The 19,784-nt window shown below is 41.1% G+C and overlaps 1 protein-coding gene across 1 annotated transcript in view; it reads right to left on the bottom strand.

The window, feature by feature from the left end:
* Positions 1-5,022: 5,022 nt before the first annotated feature.
* The window catches only part of LOC134542149 (PDF receptor), a gene marked incomplete at its 3' end in the record, with an annotated part of 62,786 nt that continues 48,024 nt past the window's right edge, over positions 5,023-19,784 (bottom strand). Inside the window, exons 7-11 of the mRNA XM_063386164.1 lie at positions 19,638-19,755; positions 18,127-18,196; positions 12,763-12,848; positions 7,452-7,635; positions 5,023-5,121 (exon numbers count right to left, since the gene is read on the bottom strand). Coding sequence (XP_063242234.1) covers positions 5,023-5,121; positions 7,452-7,635; positions 12,763-12,848; positions 18,127-18,196; positions 19,638-19,755 — 557 coding nt within the window. The remainder of the gene's footprint in view (positions 5,122-7,451; positions 7,636-12,762; positions 12,849-18,126; positions 18,197-19,637; positions 19,756-19,784) is intronic.

The raw sequence follows: 19,784 nt of genomic DNA, 5'->3' as shown, positions 1-19,784 counted from the left end.
CATGATATTTTCACCAGCGAAGCCACAGATTATTAGCTAGTCTAATATTAAATTGTCACAATGTGATCAAAGAGTTCTTTTTTTAAGCCGTTCTGTCGCCATGGTATCGATAGCGATTGCAAAAAGGTTGTACAAAGGGAAGTTTAATTACATAAAATTCAACCAGTTTCATTCAATCCATTGAATACTAATGGAATGAGAATTAATTTTAAATATGTCACTGAGTTTAGTTTGAAAATATTTTCTGAATAACATTTCACACTCAATTAAATTAAATTATTGCATAAATGTTTTATGAATAAACATGGTATTGTATAAATAAAAAGTTTTATAATTTGATTTCATTTTGGATTCTTTAGATTTTACATAGTTTATACTTCATAAGAAACTTCTTTACCATTAAAAATATTATTTTAATATAGAGTTTTAATTGGTAATTGCCTTTTTTTACATAATGCAGTACAACATCAATTCATAATTATTTATTAATTAGTTTTCTGAATAAAAACTTAGTCACTTAAACACTACATATACTTTTGATACAATCCCTGATTTACATTAATTTTAAAATGAAGAGTTTTATGTACCACTGAAATATAATTTTTCTTATTTTTTTTCTTTTTAGTTTTTCTTTCCCAAAAAATTTATTTGGTTTGGTTGGGTGTTGATATTTTTTAATTAAATAATAATTTTATTATTTTATTAATAAAAAAATATGGACGCGTTATGCATTAAATTTTGGGATTAAAAATTCGTTTCCGCCCAGGTAGTGCGCGAACTCTACCATGTATTTCCTCAACAATTCGGAACGTGGACTATCGATTCAAGAACCTCTCCTGCCATCTATCGTCGACGTGACGAACAGTTTGAGTAGTGAGAGTCTTTTTGTTGAGAGGTCACTGCAGTCGCTTCTATTTCAATTTCGGGGAAGGAATACACTTCCAAGATTTGTGACGACAGTATCGTATTGGTTGTACGCAGGCGCAATGAGAGACGTGCATGTTTTCAATACCACTGGTTAAAACATACGCAAATATATACTTCATAAACCCAATAAACATTTACTAAAAATTTATTTTTATTACACTAAGTATAGTTTGGTATTATTAATCACCGACGAAAAATACGTGTTTAAGCTTGTCTGTCTGTGTGTCTGTCTGTGCAAACGTAGTTCCCAAACGGATGGAGCAATAAATTTGAATCTTTTGTTTATTTGAAGACTTTTTAAATCTGGATAGTTCTTAGCAATGGGTTATGAAAATATTTTGATCGGTTTAAATATCATTAGCTATTTATACAATTTTACGTTTGTTAACATGAAGGTAAACATACTAATATTTCTATGTTTTGAACACACACTTAGTAAAAAAAAAAAGCAGTGTACCTAGTTATAACCCACCATTGTAATGCACTATGGAAATAAATATATTGGAATACAAACATAATATTTTCTACGTAGACGTTAGGATATCACAGCCCTGAGGTCTCACTATATGTGAGTTTCAAGACTTTGGCACCAGCAGTTTTTTAATTAAATAATTTAGTGTAGGCAGGTGTCATAGAAATAATAATGAAATAAATAATATTTAAAAAAGTTTTATAAACTGATTAAAAAGTATAAAATTATTTATCCTAGCCCCGTAAAGATTTTGTATCATTTCTATTACACACAACAATATTGAAATTGAAATTTTGTGCACTTTGTAAATCATACGAGACTGCAATAACATGGTTAATTTGACGCGATGCTGCAACCAGGCATATCCTTACAGGATTAGAAATATTTTTTAATTTAATAGTGAAATAATACTTTCACCGAAACAACCAAACTAAATTATCGCAAATAAACCATTATAATCTATAAAACAAGCAACTAATCCGTTTTGATATTATATGTCAACTAAAAATTTCAATTTTTCAGTATAATTACGAAGGATGTGTTTTAAGAGCTAAGTAGGTAACATTTGCGCTAAGAGGGGAATAAAGCGTCGTTCGCCTCGTGTCTAAGTTGAAAAATGATCATATTTCATGACAATAAAGTTAAAAAAAAAAAAAAAAACTGAAATAAAACAAAAGTTTGAATATAAACCTGCACAACAAAACGAACTAATTAAAAATTTTTAGTAAAATATATTTATTAATTTTCAAATTATTATTGATCCTTAATGGCGTCGGGGGAACACTAAGTAAATAAAAAAATTGAAATAGTGAGTCAAAACCTAATGTAATTAAAACATAATTAGTACGTAACGGAACGACAATACAAAATCCTTAAGCAGGCCTCGTTCCAAAAAGCTATGTAAAAAAAAAGCTAATAAAGCCAAAAATCTTATTCAAAAACAGTGTTATTGGTACTACCTTTAACATCCTAACTTTATAGCAGGGGGAATTGACTATTTTAGTGACTGCGTGGTTTTAATTTCTTTCTGATGTTAACATAAATTAAGGTTTTATGTTTAATATTTAACTTCATTTTAACAATACGAGGCCCCGAGTCAGGCCGGTGGCCCGGCTGAACAATGAGCTTGCCCGCTAGTCCACGGGGTGAGCGCGGTCCATTAGCGCTACACACCTTATTGGATTATCAACGGCCTCGCAACACCACTCTCTATTTTTAGCTCCATTCTTTCCACAGGACTGTCTCATATAACTGTGCGGATCTGGAGGGTTCGGAACGTTCTCAGAGTAGAGACCTGCGAATTTCGCGGGTTCAATGACCTCCAGGATAGACTCTACTACACTCAACACACTCGGGCAAATTCCACCTGTTCATTGGCTGCTGACTTGTGACTGGGTGGCCTGTGATTCGACTCTTCTATGAGTGAGGGTCTCTAATTGGCCCTCAGTCCTCCAGATTAACAGTGAACCAGTGGCAGAAGCAGCGCTAAAATGTATAATTATTTGAATTGTAGCACAACACGAAATGAATCCGCGAATTTTGCAGGTCTCTATCTCAGAGCATGCATGATGTGGCGTAATTTGTACGTCACTGTTCTGGTAGTTTTGGGTGTCAAGTGGACCCTGATGACGCGGCACTTCAAAGGGGTGCGAGACCAGGCCTGCAGGCGCCTGTGGCAGGGTACCTCGGCCAAAGTATCGTGGCAAGGAGGCCTGCAGGAGGACTTACTCCAGCGCCGGCGACCTGGGGGGCGTGGCGGGCGCGCGCCTCGCCCCGTGGCAGGGTACCTCGGCCAGGGTACCGCGGCAAGGAGGCCTGCAGGAGCACTTACTCCAGCGCCGGCGACCTGGGGGGCGTGGCGGGCGCGCGCCTCGCCCCGTGGCAGGGTACCTCGGCCAGGGTACCGCGGCAAGGAGGCCTGCAGGAGCACTTACTCCGGCGCCGGCGACCTGGGGGGCGTGGCGGGCGCGCGCCTCGCCCCGTGGCAGGGTACCTCGGCCAGGGTACCGCTGGGAGGAGGCCTGCAGGAGCACTTACTCCGGCGCCGGCGACCTGGGGGGCGTGGCGGGCGCGCGCCTCGCCCCGTGGCAGGGTACCTCGGCCAGGGTACCGCGGGGAGGAGGCCTGCAGGAGCACTTACTCCGGCGCCGGCGACCTGGGGGGCGTGGCGGGCGCGCGCCTCGCCCCGTGGCAGGGTACCTCGGCCAGGGTACCGCGGGGAGGAGGCCTGCAGGAGGACTTACTCCGGCGCCGGCGACCTGGGGGGCGTGGCGGGCGCGCGTCTCGCCCCGTGGCAGGGTACCTCGGCCAGGGTACCGCGGCAAGGAGGCCTGCAGGAGCACTTACTCCGGCGCCGGCGACCTGGGGGGCGTGGCGGGCGCGCGCCTCGCCCCGTGGCAGGGTACCTCGGCCAGGGTACCGCGGGGAGGAGGCCTGCAGGAGGACTTACTCCGGCGCCGGCGACCTGGGGGGCGTGGCGGGCGCGCGCCTCGCCCCGTGGCAGGGTACCTCGGCCAGGGTACCGCGGGGAGGAGGCCTGCAGGAGGACTTACTCCGGCGCCGGCGACCTGGGGGGCGTGGCGGGCGCGCGCCTCGCCCCGTGGCAGGGTACCTCGGCCAGGGTACCGCGAAGAGGAGGCCTGCAGGAGCACTTACTCCGGCGCCGGCGACCTGGGGGGCGTGGCGGGCGCGCGCCTCGCCCCGTGGCAGGGTACCTCGGCCAGGGTACCGCGGGGAGGAGGCCTGCAGGAGCACTTACTCCGGCGCCGGCGACCTGGGGGGCGTGGCGGGCGCGCGCCTCGCCCCGTGGCAGGGTACCTCGGCCAGGGTACCGCGGGGAGGAGGCCTGCAGGAGCACTTACTCCGGCGCCGGCGACCTGGGGGGCGTGGCGGGCGCGCGCCTCGCCCCGTGGCAGGGTACCTCGGCCAGGGTACCGCGGGGAGGAGGCCTGCAGGAGCACTTACTCCGGCGCCGGCGACCTGGGGGGCGTGGCGGGCGCGCGCCTCGCCCCGTGGCAGGGTACCTCGGCCAGGGTACCGCGGGGAGGAGGCCTGCAGGAGGACTTACTCCGGCGCCGGCGACCTGGGGGGCGTGGCGGGCGCGCGCCTCGCCCGTGGCAGGGTACCTCGGCCAGGGTACCGCGGGGAGGAGGCCTGCAGGAGGACTTACTCCGGCGCCGGCGACCTGGGGGGCGTGGCGGGCGCGCGCCTCGCCCCGTGGCAGGGTACCTCGGCCAGGGTACCGCGGGGAGGAGGCCTGCAGGAGCACTTACTCCGGCGCCGGCGACCTGGGGGGCGTGGCGGGCGCGCGCCTCGCCCCGTGGCAGGGTACCTCGGCCAGGGTACCGCGGGGAGGAGGCCTGCAGGAGGACTTACTCCGGCGCCGGCGACCTGGGGGGCGTGGCGGGCGCGCGCCTCGCCCGTGGCAGGGTACCTCGGCCAGGGTACCGCGGGGAGGAGGCCTGCAGGAGGACTTACTCCGGCGCCGGCGACCTGGGGGGCGTGGCGGGCGCGCGCCTCGCGCCGCGGCAGCACAGCCGCACCCACTCGCCCTCGCGCCGGTCCTCGGCTCCGGCGTCGGCGTCCCTGCAGGGGGCGGAGCGCGGCGTCTGGTTCTCCGCCGTGATGTACACCCCGGAGAAGGCCGAGTTGCGGCGCGGCGCGAAGTGGTGCTGGCGCAGCGACACGTACACCGACACGCTCTTCATCACCACCACCCGCACCTGCGCCGGACACATAGGCGCTAGCACCTCGTCTCGCTGTCCGCCTCTCATCGCTAAAGGACCTGAAAAATTCGCGTGTTTCATTTCGCGATAGGCCACAATCCAAATACATTTGCCTTTCTTGCTGCTTCAATGTTTGGGCTGCAATCTATCTGGAGGACTCTGGACCAATGAAAAACAGCGAATCGAAGCATTCCAGCCAACAGGTGTCACGATTCAGTGGCCAATCAGCAGGTGAAATCTGCACAAGTACGTAGAGGATTATGGAGTCTATCCTAGAGGTCACCGAAAACGCGAATTTTTCCGGTACCTACTTCATCGCCGGATCGTGGTGACGTCATCCAGCTCTAAACAAGCTCTAGTACAAAAAATGTTTTAATTAAAATAACATCACGGATAGCTACAGACTTTCAAACTTTGAACCTAGCTCAGAACTGGATCACAATGTAATATTAACTCGCTTTCTCGTTTGTTCGGTACAAATCAGTTTAGTTTTGTTTAGCAATGCCCCCGGATTCGTGCTGTTAGGCTACTTGCATAACAGTACAGTGTTGCGGAATGCAGAGCAGAGATCTTGGCAGGTGGTGCTCACATCGCGGACTGCTCCAACACGTTTTACCTAAATTTCACACATCTATATATTTTTTCTGCGTAAAGATTTTTTCAAACAGTAAAGAAATTTATATAACTTTAATTTAATATTTCAGTTTCTTTTGATACTAACTAAAAAAAATTAAAACAAACATGTAAGAAATTCATACAGCCCTTTTTAAATAGCTATTATTTTCTTTTGAAGGAATATCAGCCTTTAATATGCCCAAACTATTATATATATAATACAAGCGAGACCAGTGGGACAGGCTTTGATGCACTTTCTTCAGCAAGAAACTCACAAACACTATATAACTCCTTGGTGGAAAAGTAATCGATTTATGCACTAAAAAAGAGAAAATAATTATTGAAATAATGTTTTTAATACACCATGGCTTTCAAACGGACTAAAGCGGATGAATTTATTTCTTCTAGATCTATTGTGATTTATAAACCCATGCAGAGTCCTTACTCCATACAGAATCCTAACCTCATAAGATTGTCTTGTAAATTTGTGATTGTGAATTTTGAATAGCTAAAAAAAAACCTTGTAAGATTTAAAACGAAAAACGTGGATTGCATTCCAAATATAAGAGTAAGAAATTTAGGGAGTAGCTGTCGTTGAAAAAACTCATACAACATCTCATATTATTTGCAGTGTAATAAAATTGTTAGTGACTTAGGTGAAATATTCATGCATCAAATATTTTTATTGAATGCACCACGCGTATTTCCGTTTTAAATCTGACAAGTATTTTCATAGGTTTTAAAAAATTCACAATTACAAGTTTACAGGACAATATCTTTATGCGGTTATAAATCTGCATGGCATTAGGATAACTTAATATTTGCTTTTGGCCGTTTTAAAAACGTGGTGTATAAAAAAATGTGTGTGTGGAGTGCACGCACGAGAGAAGTGAACTTCTTGCTTATTATAATATTAAGTATAGGAAACATTATTCTCTTTGGCTGAGGTTGCAGATCAAAAAAAAAATGCAAGTATGCGAGCACTAAATTATGCTGTTGCGCAAGTATGCAAGTGTGAAAGTGTGCTGTGATGTTTCTTCTTCTCCCCTACCCTCTCCTACGATACCGGTTCCACCACCACGTACCAATTACCCACATGCAATCGGGAATTTTTGTAACGCTCGAAAATTGTAGGCCCCTCAGCAAAGAAGTTTCACTTCAAAAAAATTTGTTGTCTGTAAAGTCGGTTTACGGACAACGTCATAACAAAACATTGATGAAATGATTGCGTACTTTTATGATTAAAATTGAATCATTTTTATTGAATTATCACTATTTTGTATGGATACAAAGAAGGAGTGAAATGAAATCTACAATTTAATTGATACATTTCCTTTTATTTACACTCGTTAATTCAAATATGTTTATTACTTTAACGAAGATATTATTTTAACTAGAATTTTTATAGGTACATGTTTGCTATTTAACTTCTTCCAATCTGTGTTATTCTGTTAAGGATAGGACGATGATAGGAAAGTAGGAAACGAATGGGAGTGTTTCAAGTTTAATGTGCCTCGAAAAAGTCAAATCGATGGTTGTTCAAATCGAGTGGAAGAGAGATAGATGCGGCGCAAGCGTACAATGAGCGTAACGGGACAATGAGTCATCCTTCTTCGTGCGTGCAGCCGGCGTTCATCGATTTATTAGACGTTGTCACGTCAAAAGTTAAGGTAGTTGTTGAAGAAGGATTGTGCGACGAGGGCAGACCGTACCTCGCCGTTCATGAAGCAGTAGAGGAAGGCGATGAAGAAGCCCTGGAAGGACGTGAGGAAGTGCGTGACGTACGACCAGAGCGCGAACTCCCACACGGAGCGGTCGAGCGGAGCGTCCGCCATGTTGACGAGGTTGGTGATGCCCAGCAGGGGCAGCAGCACCGCCGCGGCGCGTACGGCCTTCCTGCGGGGACAAGCGGGGTCAGTCGGGGTCAGGCGGGGTCAGGCGGGGACAGGCGGGGTCAGGCGGGGACAGGCAGGGACAGGCGGGGACAGGTGGGGACAGGCGGGGACAGGCGAGGACAGGCGGGGTCAGGCGGGGACAGGCGGCGACAGGCGGGGACAGGCGGGGATAGGCGGGGACAGGCGGGGACAGGCGGGGACAGGCGGGGACAGGCTGAGTCAGGCGGGGTCAGGCGGAGACAGGCAGGGACAGGCGGGGTCAGTCAGAGACAGGCGGGGACAGACGGGGACAGGCGGGGACAGGCAGGGACAGGCGGGGACAGGTGGGGACAGGCGGGGACAGGCGGAGTCAGGCGAGGACAGGCGGGGTCAGGCGGGGACAGGCGGGACAGGCGGGGTCAGGCGGGGACAGACGGGGACAGGCGGGGACATGCGGGGACAGGCGGAGTCAGGCGGGGACATGCGGGGTCAAGCGGGGACAGGCGGGGACAGACGGGGACAGGCGGGGACAGGCGGAGTCAGGCGGGGACAGGCGGGGACAGGCGGGGACAGGCGGGGACAGGCAGGGTCAGGCGGGGACAGGCGGGGTCAGTCGGGGACAGGCGGGGTCAGTCAGAGACAGGCGGGGACAGACGGGGACAGGCGGGGACAGGCGGGGACAGGCGGGGTCAGTCGGAGACAGGCGGGGTCAGTCGGAGACAGGCGGGGTCAGGCGGGGACAGACGGGGTCAGGCGGGGATAGGTGGGGACAGTCGGGGACAGGCGGGGTCAGGCGGGGATAGGCGGGGACAGGCGGGGTCAGGCGGGGACAGGCGGGGTCAGGTGGGGACAGGCGGGGTCAGGCGGGGACAGGCGGGGTCAGTCGGAGACAGGCGGGGTCAGGCGGGGACAGACGGGGACAGGCGGGGACAGGTGGGTCAGGCGGGGTCAGTCTGATACAAGCGGGGGCAGGCGGAGTCAGACTTTGGCAAGAAAGGTCAGGTGGGGACAGGCGGAAACAGGCGGGGTCAGACTGGGACAGGCGGGGTCAGGCGGGGACAGGCGGAGTCAGGCGGGGACAGGCTGGGATAGACAGCTAAGCTCTTATAAATGATTAAACAAAACTCTGAAATATTTATTTAAATATATTTTCAAGTTACCGTGCATTATTAAATACTTTATTATCTCAGACAATTATTATTTCAAATATCATAATCAAAACTTGTTTCATCGGCAAGTTAAGGACGTAACGCGGAAGCAGCTTAGTAAATAAACTAACTAAAAAACCTTTTCAAACAAAGTTAATGCGCCCCCCCCCCCCCACAATGCGGCACCTGGGGCACAAGCTCCCTCTGCCACCCGTGTGGTTATGTCCTGGTAAATTTTATCAGAAATCTTTTTTATTTACAAAAATAAAAAAGGCATTATTTACAAAAATAAAAATGCATTATTTTGAAGATTGCACTAAATTGTCGTCAAGTACCGCCAGGCATTATTTTAGACGTGTTAAGCTCTTTACAACTAACATTTAAATTATAATAACATTTTAATTTAATAAACTATGAACAAATTTATTTGACTTTAAATTTTCTCTAACGAAGTTCGCACAGTAATTTTATTGTTATTATTTATAAGAAAATCATCATAACATGACAACATTTGATTACACTAGCTTAAGTATACATTCTGCAAGTAGGTATCTGCAAAGGTCACATTAAAATATTACATGCCTTCTTCAGAACATGTGTCTAACCTTCACATTCGAGACACTGCACCCAGTCTTCTTCAAATGATTCACGACATATGATACACTCTGTTTGGTTTTCCGTAGACTTCTTCCTGATAGAATTTTCACAAATTCTCGTTTTTCATATGTTTTCTAGTGATCTTCTCGTCTTTCTTCCTTTTCATTTCTCCACTGGCCCCGAACTTTATTATTTTCTTTATTTTTCACCTCTCTTTTCATTTCTTTCAGACCTTTTCTTCTAAGGTTTTATCCTTTTCTATACAGTTGTTTTTCCCCACAAGTAGATCTTTATAAGGCGTTGAGATAAGGATCTCTGATTGTTGTGTTATCAAAGAAAGCTGGGGATGACAAGCCATAAAGTCATTATAAAACTGCTTCCCATCAATTTTGTGTTCTTTATTAAACTGGTGAGACAACTTTAGATGCTCAGCCAAATCGAATGCTAATTTCATAATTTCTCTCCTACTTAAAGGCATGAATCCGTTGTCCTGACCTTGCATTTAAAAAAAAAAAAAGAAGCTTTTTTCCCTTTCACTAACAAAAGTTATTTGAAAACTGACCATCTGAGAGGATTGATTCACGGTTTAAATAGGTTTGATGGCTCTCAGCCTATCGCCTAACGCAGATTTTAGAACATAAAACATCTCAGCTGCTTTACGTTGTGTTATTTTGTGCGAAACAACTTCTTGTATTGCCGATCTCATACCGCCCTCTTTCCCTTTTCCTTTCTTCCTTCTTTCATTTTCAGCCATTTTTCTCTGAAAAGAGAAAAAACTTTAATGTGTTTATTTTGTTGATATATTTCTTGGTCGGTACTAGACGACAGTTGGGTGGTCGGTACTGTACGACAGCAACCTTATAAAAGTAATGTGAGCTGCACACTTACCTCGAGTAATATCGTGAATTTAATACCATTAAATTTGACCTTATACTCAAGAAATTAAGTGGATGCTAAGAAAGAAAAAAACAACTTAGCCCAGAAAGAAGATACGCCTTCGTCAAAACAAAATTCACGCACTAAATGTAATCGAACACCTTCACAGGCTCACGGTTCCCACAACTCTGAACAAAGACGGTAGTCGCCAAAGAATACGAACTATGAAGGTAAAAGTTATTCACGAACGCCTGCAAAGTGCTGCTACCTAGTGTCAGAAGAAATAACTAAGAATAGTCAGTATACTGTAAGACGGTCGGTACTACTACTAATAATTCTATTTCCGTATTCCTTTTTAAAATGGTTGTTTTAGAAGAGTGTAAATGGCTAATGCGGGTGTTTCCAGAATAATTTTTAGTCTTGAAAGATCCGGTACCTACTCTTGAAAGCACGCAAGGGATTTGTATTACACCTTTATCTTTATTTCTCGGCCATACAATGTTATGGTTACCGCTCAAATATAAGTTTCCTTACGCACAACGAGAAGACAGCGCGCCAGTTCAGAGCCTTGTGCTTAAAGGCGATACCACGCTAGAAGCATCAGCGAGCGTCGCTCTTATCATCCCGCCTCACTAACACACACACAACCCTGTAAATAAGGGCACCATGATGATGTAAAGGTGAGAATGGATGGTTGTTGTGATGATTATGAACCTCGGCGAGCGAGAGTTATTTTTTTGTTGGGGAGTGCGTAACAAAGTCAAGTACAGAATACCTGATACAGCATTATGTATGTGTATCTGATAGCTGTGTTGAGGGTTTTAATACAGTGGAATGTGAAAAAGTCTCTTGTGTAAATGAACGTTATGTTCGAACGTTGTTTAACTACATATATGAAACCCAAACAAATTAACAGATCTTGTGCTGTTGTTTTTAATCATGTAGATTACAAGGCTTTTATAAATTCATGGTTCACTTAATAATCCAATCAAAATAATTCGTTACGATATAATTTGATTAGTTGATTGCTTTCATCTTTAAAAATAAACAACCAGTTAAAATTAAAGTCAGGATTGTTTATTTGTTGTAGTAGCTGAAAAATGAATATTGCAAATAGCTTAAATTAATTAAAAAGTAGGGATATTCGTAGCTTACCAACAAAAATTTTCGCATGGACCATAAAATATACCTTCGAGCAGTAACGCAACATCCAATTATCATTGAGAACTTTATATCTATTTCCATTTTTCTAACACTGATATTCTAATATTACTCACTTAAATTTTATGCTTTATAAATAAGACTTTTATGTATTATTTGTTTTTATATATTTACAGTTGTAATTTATCATTAAATAAATGAAAATATATTAAATTTGCGTGTGCTTAAAAGAGATTAAATTTAAAATTAGTGATATTAGAAAAACTGCAAACAGAGAATGCCAATCGAAGGCATTAAATTGTGTTTGTTAAATTAGCTACAGATAGTCAGCTGTGCTTCCTATCTTAAAAAATTCTACTAATTTCCATGACCTGTCAAATTAATTAACCACTGAAATATCTGGTTAAAATTTATTCATCATTAATTACTTCTAGGTTTGCGGCAACTCAGGCCAAGAAAGCCTACTATATAGACTTAATCATATATTATGTTTGTATAGGTTTTGAATAGCCGGCCATTATTTCCTAAAAAAGAAAAGTTACAGAATCTTACTTGTTTTAAATGTTGTATAAATTATAATACAAAAATAAATATTATGGGTGTAAAATAATTATAAAAGGTTAATTTGCGAACAATGTACAAAAAATACAATTATATTTAATGAAAATAAAATAATATAAAAACCAAAAAATTTGCAGACTTGACGTTCAAGAAATTTTTCAAAGTGTAATCTCTTTCTTCAGATATTTCTCTTAATGTAGGTATTTTTATAATTTTCACGCCTCCAGATTCCCGTGTGAGTTGTTAACTTAATATTATTGGCTACTTAAACAAATCAAACATTAATTACTCTTTGTCAACTCGCACACGGTTACAACTCCTGTGGGTTAAATTGTGGATCTTAGAACGTTCTGTACATTCATTTGCCAGATTCATGGCCAAATAAAAAGCAGACGGATTTGAAATCCGCAGGGAAACTAAGGAATTCCTGGCATGACACACGTCGAGCTGATCTTCAGAAGAAACCACGCGATTTCAAAAAAATCTCAAGAAATCCGAGTGGTGTCTGTTTACGAAAAGTATCGAAGAACACGTTGAGGTGGGTGAGTATTTCTGTTTCAGTATTTTGTTTTTAAACTCTATTTTCAGGGAGACGCGTGTTTTCAGTGCAAATTTTCAGATATTAATCTCCCGGAACAGATTTTTTTTGAAAGCACTCGAGGCCCTTGCATTGCACCTTTATCTTCATTTCTCCGTCGTGTGATGTTGTGGTCGAGACGTCTGCGCATCAGTTCGGGGGAGACACCAGAGCTAACGCAGACACGCACTGACCGACGCGCCAGCGCGGCTCCAGTGAAGATACGCACCTCACTTGTTCTATTTCGCTGGTGTGGCTTTGCCGCAGTTTGACCACCAGCACACGGATGATGTTTAGCAAGAAGAGGAAGTTCAGCTGAAACGAAAGCAAACGAGAGCCCAAAACTTGAACGTAAATTATGTAAACCACACACTTAAACTTTACACCAGTTTAACCTTTTACAAATGATAACGTTTTGAGTTGTTTATGCTTCTTAGAAATAATCATAATATACTGTACACTATATTGGTTTTTCTTTCATTTATTCTTACGTGCAGTCTTGGAATAGAGATTGCGTTGCTTTACTTCGTGTACACTCTTTGTAATAGTGTTTGTCGACGGTTTGAAGTTGTGTGAAATTTTAAAGCACTCTCCTGCCTAACCTCGTAGTTTGTCAAGAATTTATATATCTTGCAAAATTTTACTGAATATTAAAAGTGAGACTTAGATATCCTGACTAACCGATCACATTTCACGGCGGTGAACCTTGTCTAGTTAATATTGAAAAACAGTAAAGAAACGTGTAAAAAATATGAGCTAGTATTTCACTGTTGTATTTGATATTGATAATGTTTATAAAAACACGTGTTTTAACATAGATTGCGTGCTTTTCATCTCTGTTCTACAGATACATTTAAAAACCATGTTTTATTTTGTATTGCTTTACTTGACTTTTAATATTAGCGTTTTGGGAAATTAAGCCCACGAGGAATCACATTTGCCAGCTTTTCTTGCCAACTGCTTATTAAACATGAATGGCGAAACCGCTCAAACATACCTGAATTCTGAAACTCGAAATTTCTGGGTTTTAAATTGCTTTAAGAATCAGAATACTTCAGTGATATCTAATATTCATGTTTAACGTTACAGGTGAAAAGGTTACAAGTTCATCTACGAATGAGATCGATTGCAGTTTAGTTCCGCAATGAGAATTCACATTTGATATTTTTTTCCGTATTATCTTTCCTACTGATTGATTTCCGCATTACATCTGGGACTTTGCTGATGAATTTTTGTCAATACTGCCTACTACGACGCTTGGGGAAGGTTAGTAAGTAAAGTACTTTATTTTTTACGTGAACATCTGCATTAGAGCCCAAAAGGATTTTTTCATGAACCGTTGCTGCAACTCTATAATTCACGGAGGTTTTGGCTAACTTTTATCAGAGCATCATACGTACAGCCAAGTAAATAGATTTGCCTTGTATAGTTTTTCATGTAAAGTACTGGTGAATTAGAGTTTTGAAATTAAATGCAAAATAAAGTTTATACGTATACATTCTTATATACTTTTCAATAACCACGAACTTTATTTATTTTTTTACCACGCTTTTATTAGCTTCACCTGTATATATGAATGGACTATGTAATAAAATCTTTCCATTCAATTTGTACACACTTTTCGACGTCCGAATGTGTTGAAATTTTGCATACACATAAAGAATCTCTGACAATACAATATTTTGATAACTTAATACAATACGGATGAGGGAGAGTGGGGGGTCAGAGGGTAAAAAAAAAACTAATATCGAGCTATGGGTAATAACCAGGCTTTTTATGTATCAATGAGGTTGGAGCATGGTGGGAATTTCCCCCGGGGTCGACTGTTACCCTTGGATGGGCAGAGTTAAAGATCCAAAATTTTGAAAATGTTAAAACTCAATGCTTTTTAGATTTGGAGTGTTTCCGATTCAAAAGGTCGGGTTATGTTGGATAATTTGCCCGGTTAAGAGGGGGGAGGGCGCATTGCCCCTAAATTTTAACAGTTTCATAAATATATTATTTTTGTTTTAGAGTGTTTCCGAGATCGGATTATGGTGGGAAATGTGCCCTGGGTTCGTAAATGGCAATATGGGTACTATATCTGAAATTATATGCCACTCTTCCGGTGTGTCTAATGATACGTATATTCCATTAGTCCGTGTTGATTTCGCCATAGATGGTGTACATATAATTAAACCAATAGCCGTTCAGTTTCCAGCGAAATAAAACTATGGAACTGCTGAAAGGCGAATGTTGCCATTAGTACAGAGTTGGGCATCTACCGTGCATAAATGCAAGGCTGCACTGTAGATTATGCAGTTGTTTATTTGGGATCGCATCTCTTTGCTGCTGGACAGTATTATGTAGCTCTTAGTCGCATAAAGTCACTGGATGGTCTACAAGTAGAAGAACTTGATTGCTCTAAGATAACAAGAAAAGTTCCATGTAGTGTTGACGCATTACCTGAATTGACTAATTTTAAGTTCATTGTAACAAATAAATACTATAATAACACAGGTCTGCGATGAAAAAGTTTTTTTTAATACATTCATCACAAACATGTAGATGTTGGTCTGTATGTAGCAAATATAAACTTTGTTTTAACGTATCAAGTCACATTCTTTTTACATATAGATAAATATAATATAATAGTTCGTTATTTTTTTTTACAAAATTGATTCCATGATCTAAACCTATTTCTATTCTATACTCTATGACCGACCATGCTATAGTCTATTGTTACTAACCTGCCTTTCCCCTGTGAGAAAAAGTATTTTAAAAAAAGGTTTTGTGTAGTCTATGACTAATCATAGTGGTTTAAACTGCAAAAAAAACGTGTAATAAAAGATTGTTTTATTAAATCTGTAACTACGGCTCCTCGGAGTTGCAAAAACAATCCAAATGTAATTTTCTATATTTGCGGACAATATACAATAGTTAGGCAAAGATTAAAAATAACAGACTTTGTAAAAAATGCTTATCATGCTTACTTCGGAATGAGGTTATGTTACCAAGAGAAACAGTGGGTTCCGCATACAGTATGCCGGCTATGTGTTGAAGTGTTAAGAAAGTGGACTTACGGTAAATCAAAATCATTGTCATTCGATATTCCTATGTTGTGGCGGAAAAAAAATCATACAGATGATTGTTATTTTTGTTTGACCAATGTAACAGGATATAATTATAAAAACCGCGCCAAAATTGTGTATCCTGAGGTTTAATCTGTAAGGACCCGAATGACCCATACCAGTTCCTACTAACACTAACAGCTTCGAAACGCCTTTATCACAAAACTCAGAACAAAGTGATCATCTGCAAAGCAGTAGGTGAAATTTTTCACCCTAAAAATGACCCTCGACCTTTAAAACAGCAAGAACTGAATGATTTGGTACGGGATCTTGGATTACCTAAGGACGCTGCAGAACTTCTCGGTTATCGACTGAAAGAAAACAATTTATTAGATGCCCCAACTACATTTTACTGGTATCGAAGCAGAGAACAAGAACTTGTGGAGTATTTTAAGAAATAGGATAATTTAGTATTTTGCTGTGATATTGGCGGTTTAATACAAAAATTCAATATCGAATACAATACACAAGAATGGCGACACTTTATAGATTCTTCAAAAAGAAGCTTAAATGCTGTCCTTTTGCATATCGGCAATAAATTTGCATCGATACCTGTAGCTCATTCAGTTTTCTTAAAGAAACTTACGAAAACTTGAAAAATGTTTTGGAGAAAATAAAATACACCGAACACAAATGGTTAGTTTGCGGTGACTTAAAAATCATATGCATGCTTCTTGGTCAACAGCAAGGCTACACCAAATTCCCCTGTTATATTTTTGAATGGGACAGTAGAGCAAGAAATTTACATTGGAAAAAAACAGATTGTAAAATTAGAATGGAATTGAAAGTTGGAGTAAAAAATGTCATCAATCCGAGCTTGATGGATCCCGAAAAAAAAATTGCTTCCACCACTTCAAATCAAACTTGGTTTGATCAAACAGTTCGTAAAGGCATTCCCGCAAAATGGAAATACTTTCAAGTAGCTTTGTTTATGTTTCCCTAGCTTACCTGATGCGAAGTTGGAAGAGGGAATATTTACGGGACCTGATATCAGGAAACTGATTAGGGACACAGAATTTGAAAAAGTTATGACAACCTTGGAACGAAATACCTGGCATGGCTTTAAAAATGTCGTATCTAAGTTTCTAGGCAAAACAAAAGTTCCTGCGTATAAAAATATTGTCCAGGAAATGTTAAACACCTATAAAATTTTAGGCTGTAATATGAGTCTGAAAATTCATTTTTTGAAGTCTCACATTGATTGTTTCCCAAAAATCTAGGCGACTACAGTGAGGAACAAGGTGAACGGTTTCATCAGGACATAAAAGAGATGAAAATAAGATATCAAGGCCGTTGGGACGTTAATATGATGGCGGACTATTTCTGGATGATACACAGAGATGAAATAAAAAATCATAAACGAAAACCAACAAGACGTAGCTTTTTTTCAAACAGAAAACGTTATTATTGATTGTTTTCTTCATGTATACCATAATGTTGTATTTTAATAGCTATATACTCAATAAAACTTTATAAAATATTCCAAAATAATTCTCATTCATTTTATTAAATTTTTGTTTTGTTCTTTTCGTATTCAAATACTATATCATCTAAATCTGATAAATGTGACGTGGTATATATCATATGAATACCGTTTTATATTACTTTTAAGAGAATTAAAACAAATATTAACCATTTAACAAAAAAAAAATTTCAAAAAAAATTTCGCAGACCTGTGTAATTCATATTTAGTATTTTTAATTTGTTTCAGTAACTCATATTCAATATTTTTATTTTATTTTGAGACTGAAAATAATACAACAAAATTATAGTTTACTAACTTATACCTTACTGACATGGTTTTAATGTTATTCCGTGTTTATTTCCAAAACATCTATCTGACGTTTGTACCTTACAAAAGCAAAATGAAGATTACTATGCAAATAAATTATGGAAAACAAACCATCAGAAATAAATTCAGATTCTTCGTAGTTTTCTCTAATGTAGTCATGTTTAATTATAAAGTCTCTCAACTCAATTGTAAATTATACAAATGACTTGATTAAATATGTATCCGTACTAGTTTGCGATCGAAGCCTTGTGTGAATTTTTGGTTCAGTAGTTATTCACATTGAAGTTGCACACGATACACTGTAAAATACACGTTGACACTTAATAAACACACCAAATAGTGTATTAAAATTACTTTTTACTATTCACCATACTCACCAGACCACTCTGCAATAGTGTTCCAGAAATAGTAGCTACAGCTTGTGAATAAATTATATCCCGACGTTTAAGTCGTTACAGACTTCGCAACCATAATGTTTGACATTGCTATGTTTAGCCAGAAAATTAAAGTAAACGCCCAAATGAAATTTAATAATTAATTTAATTAGTTTTTTTAAAGATGAGCATGAAGATCAAATATAAAAAATTTGTGCATGCGCTATTAAAGCTAATTTCCAAGCTTGAAAATACCACGCCATTCTCAACTATGTATCTTGTTAATCTTACAGTTAATTTCGACAGTAAATACTTACAACAATGATGCCAAGGCGAGGACCTTCCAGGATCCAGAAGTACCGAGTTAGATTGTAGCCCCACCAACACCTGAAAAAGTTTACAATCAACTGTTTATTTAATATTATCAAAAAAATTTTTCAACCGCTTATGAGTATTTATTATATAGTGATGTTAGATTGTTATTGTTCGTTATATTGTGTTATCATTCTTCGTTCGAATTTGTTTTACGGTACTGCTTTCATCCGTGCTTTTAGCGTTGTATTATCCATAGCTTTTGCATATATTACTTTTTCAATTCTTCGTAAATTGCTTCTCTTTTTTATTTTCTTACGATTACTTTTTTTAGTTTCCTTCTGTTGAATAATCAGTTTGCTAACAAACGTTTTCTTTACAAAAGCTAAGATTTTATTTTTGTGTATCAGTGTTGGTAAAACATGGGTTACTGCAACGTGCAACGCTTCATTAATTTAATTTAATTTCATACACGTTAAGAGTTCAAACAAGAAACGTTCCTCCAAATAATTTGAATTTTAAAACATTTGCATATGATCCACAGAACGTGATGGTTTCAGTGACTAGCATTTACCTAAACAAATGCAAGTAGTACTGATAAGCAAAAGATTTATATGTCCCTAGCACTGATTTAAAAGTAACTTACTCTATTTACTCTTTTTCTTCAAAACTTATAAATATTCTATTACCACATGTTATATCGCTTCAGTTATTATAAATATTAGTATTAAGGCAGGGGGTAAAAATGTATGTTCTGGGTCTGTTTCGATACACACATACACTGATACTTTTTAAATTCTACGAAACATTTAAAAAAATTGGTTGTCTGTAAAGTCGGTTTACGGACGATAGTTTAACGTGTCAACGTCATAACAAAACATTGATGAAATTATTGCATAACTTTATGAATAAAATTGAATTATTTTTATTGAATTTTCACTATTTTGTATGGATACAAAGAAGGAGTGAAATGAAATCTACAATTTAATTGATAAATTTACTTTTATTTGCACTCATTAATTCAAATAAGTATGTTTATTACTTTAACGAAGAGATTATTTTAACTGTAACTTTTATACATGTTTGCTATTTAACTTCTTCCGATCTGTGTTATTCTGTTAAGGATAGGACGATGATAGGAAAAGTAGGAAACGAATGGGAGTGTTTCAAGTTTTAATGTGCCTCGAAAAAGTCAAATCGATGGTTGTTCCAATCGAGTGGAAGAGAGATAGATGCGGCGCATGCGTACAATGAGCGTAACGGGACACAGCGTAACGGGACAATGTGTGTTACGGGACACTTTTTCTGTGCGTGCAGCCGGCGTTTTCGATTTATTATACGTTGTCACGTCAAAAACTGACCCATGAGCATCCGTAATGAAGCAATGCCAATAATTTTCCCCGTGTCATAATTTCGTACAGTTTCCACAGCCTCGTGTTCGAGGTGTTCCGCCGCGCAGGCCGAAGTCGCGCTGAGAGACGGCAGCGCGGATTGCAGCGCGCGGCAGGCGACTCACTTGGAGGAGCCGTACAGCAGCGCAGTAGTGATCGCCCACGCGGCCGTCATCACCACCGGGCCGCCCCAGCCGATCACGGTGTAGACGGCGTAGTAGGACTTCTCCTGGAATACCGTCACTGCGAACAGCGTCACAAGGGGACACACT

Source organism: Bacillus rossius (assembly GCF_032445375.1).
Source record: "Bacillus rossius redtenbacheri isolate Brsri chromosome 4 unlocalized genomic scaffold, Brsri_v3 Brsri_v3_scf4_2, whole genome shotgun sequence".
NCBI lineage: Eukaryota > Metazoa > Arthropoda > Insecta > Phasmatodea > Bacillidae > Bacillus > Bacillus rossius.
The sequence above is the reverse complement of the archived record's forward strand: the minus strand, read 5'-3'. Positions and strand labels throughout refer to the sequence as shown.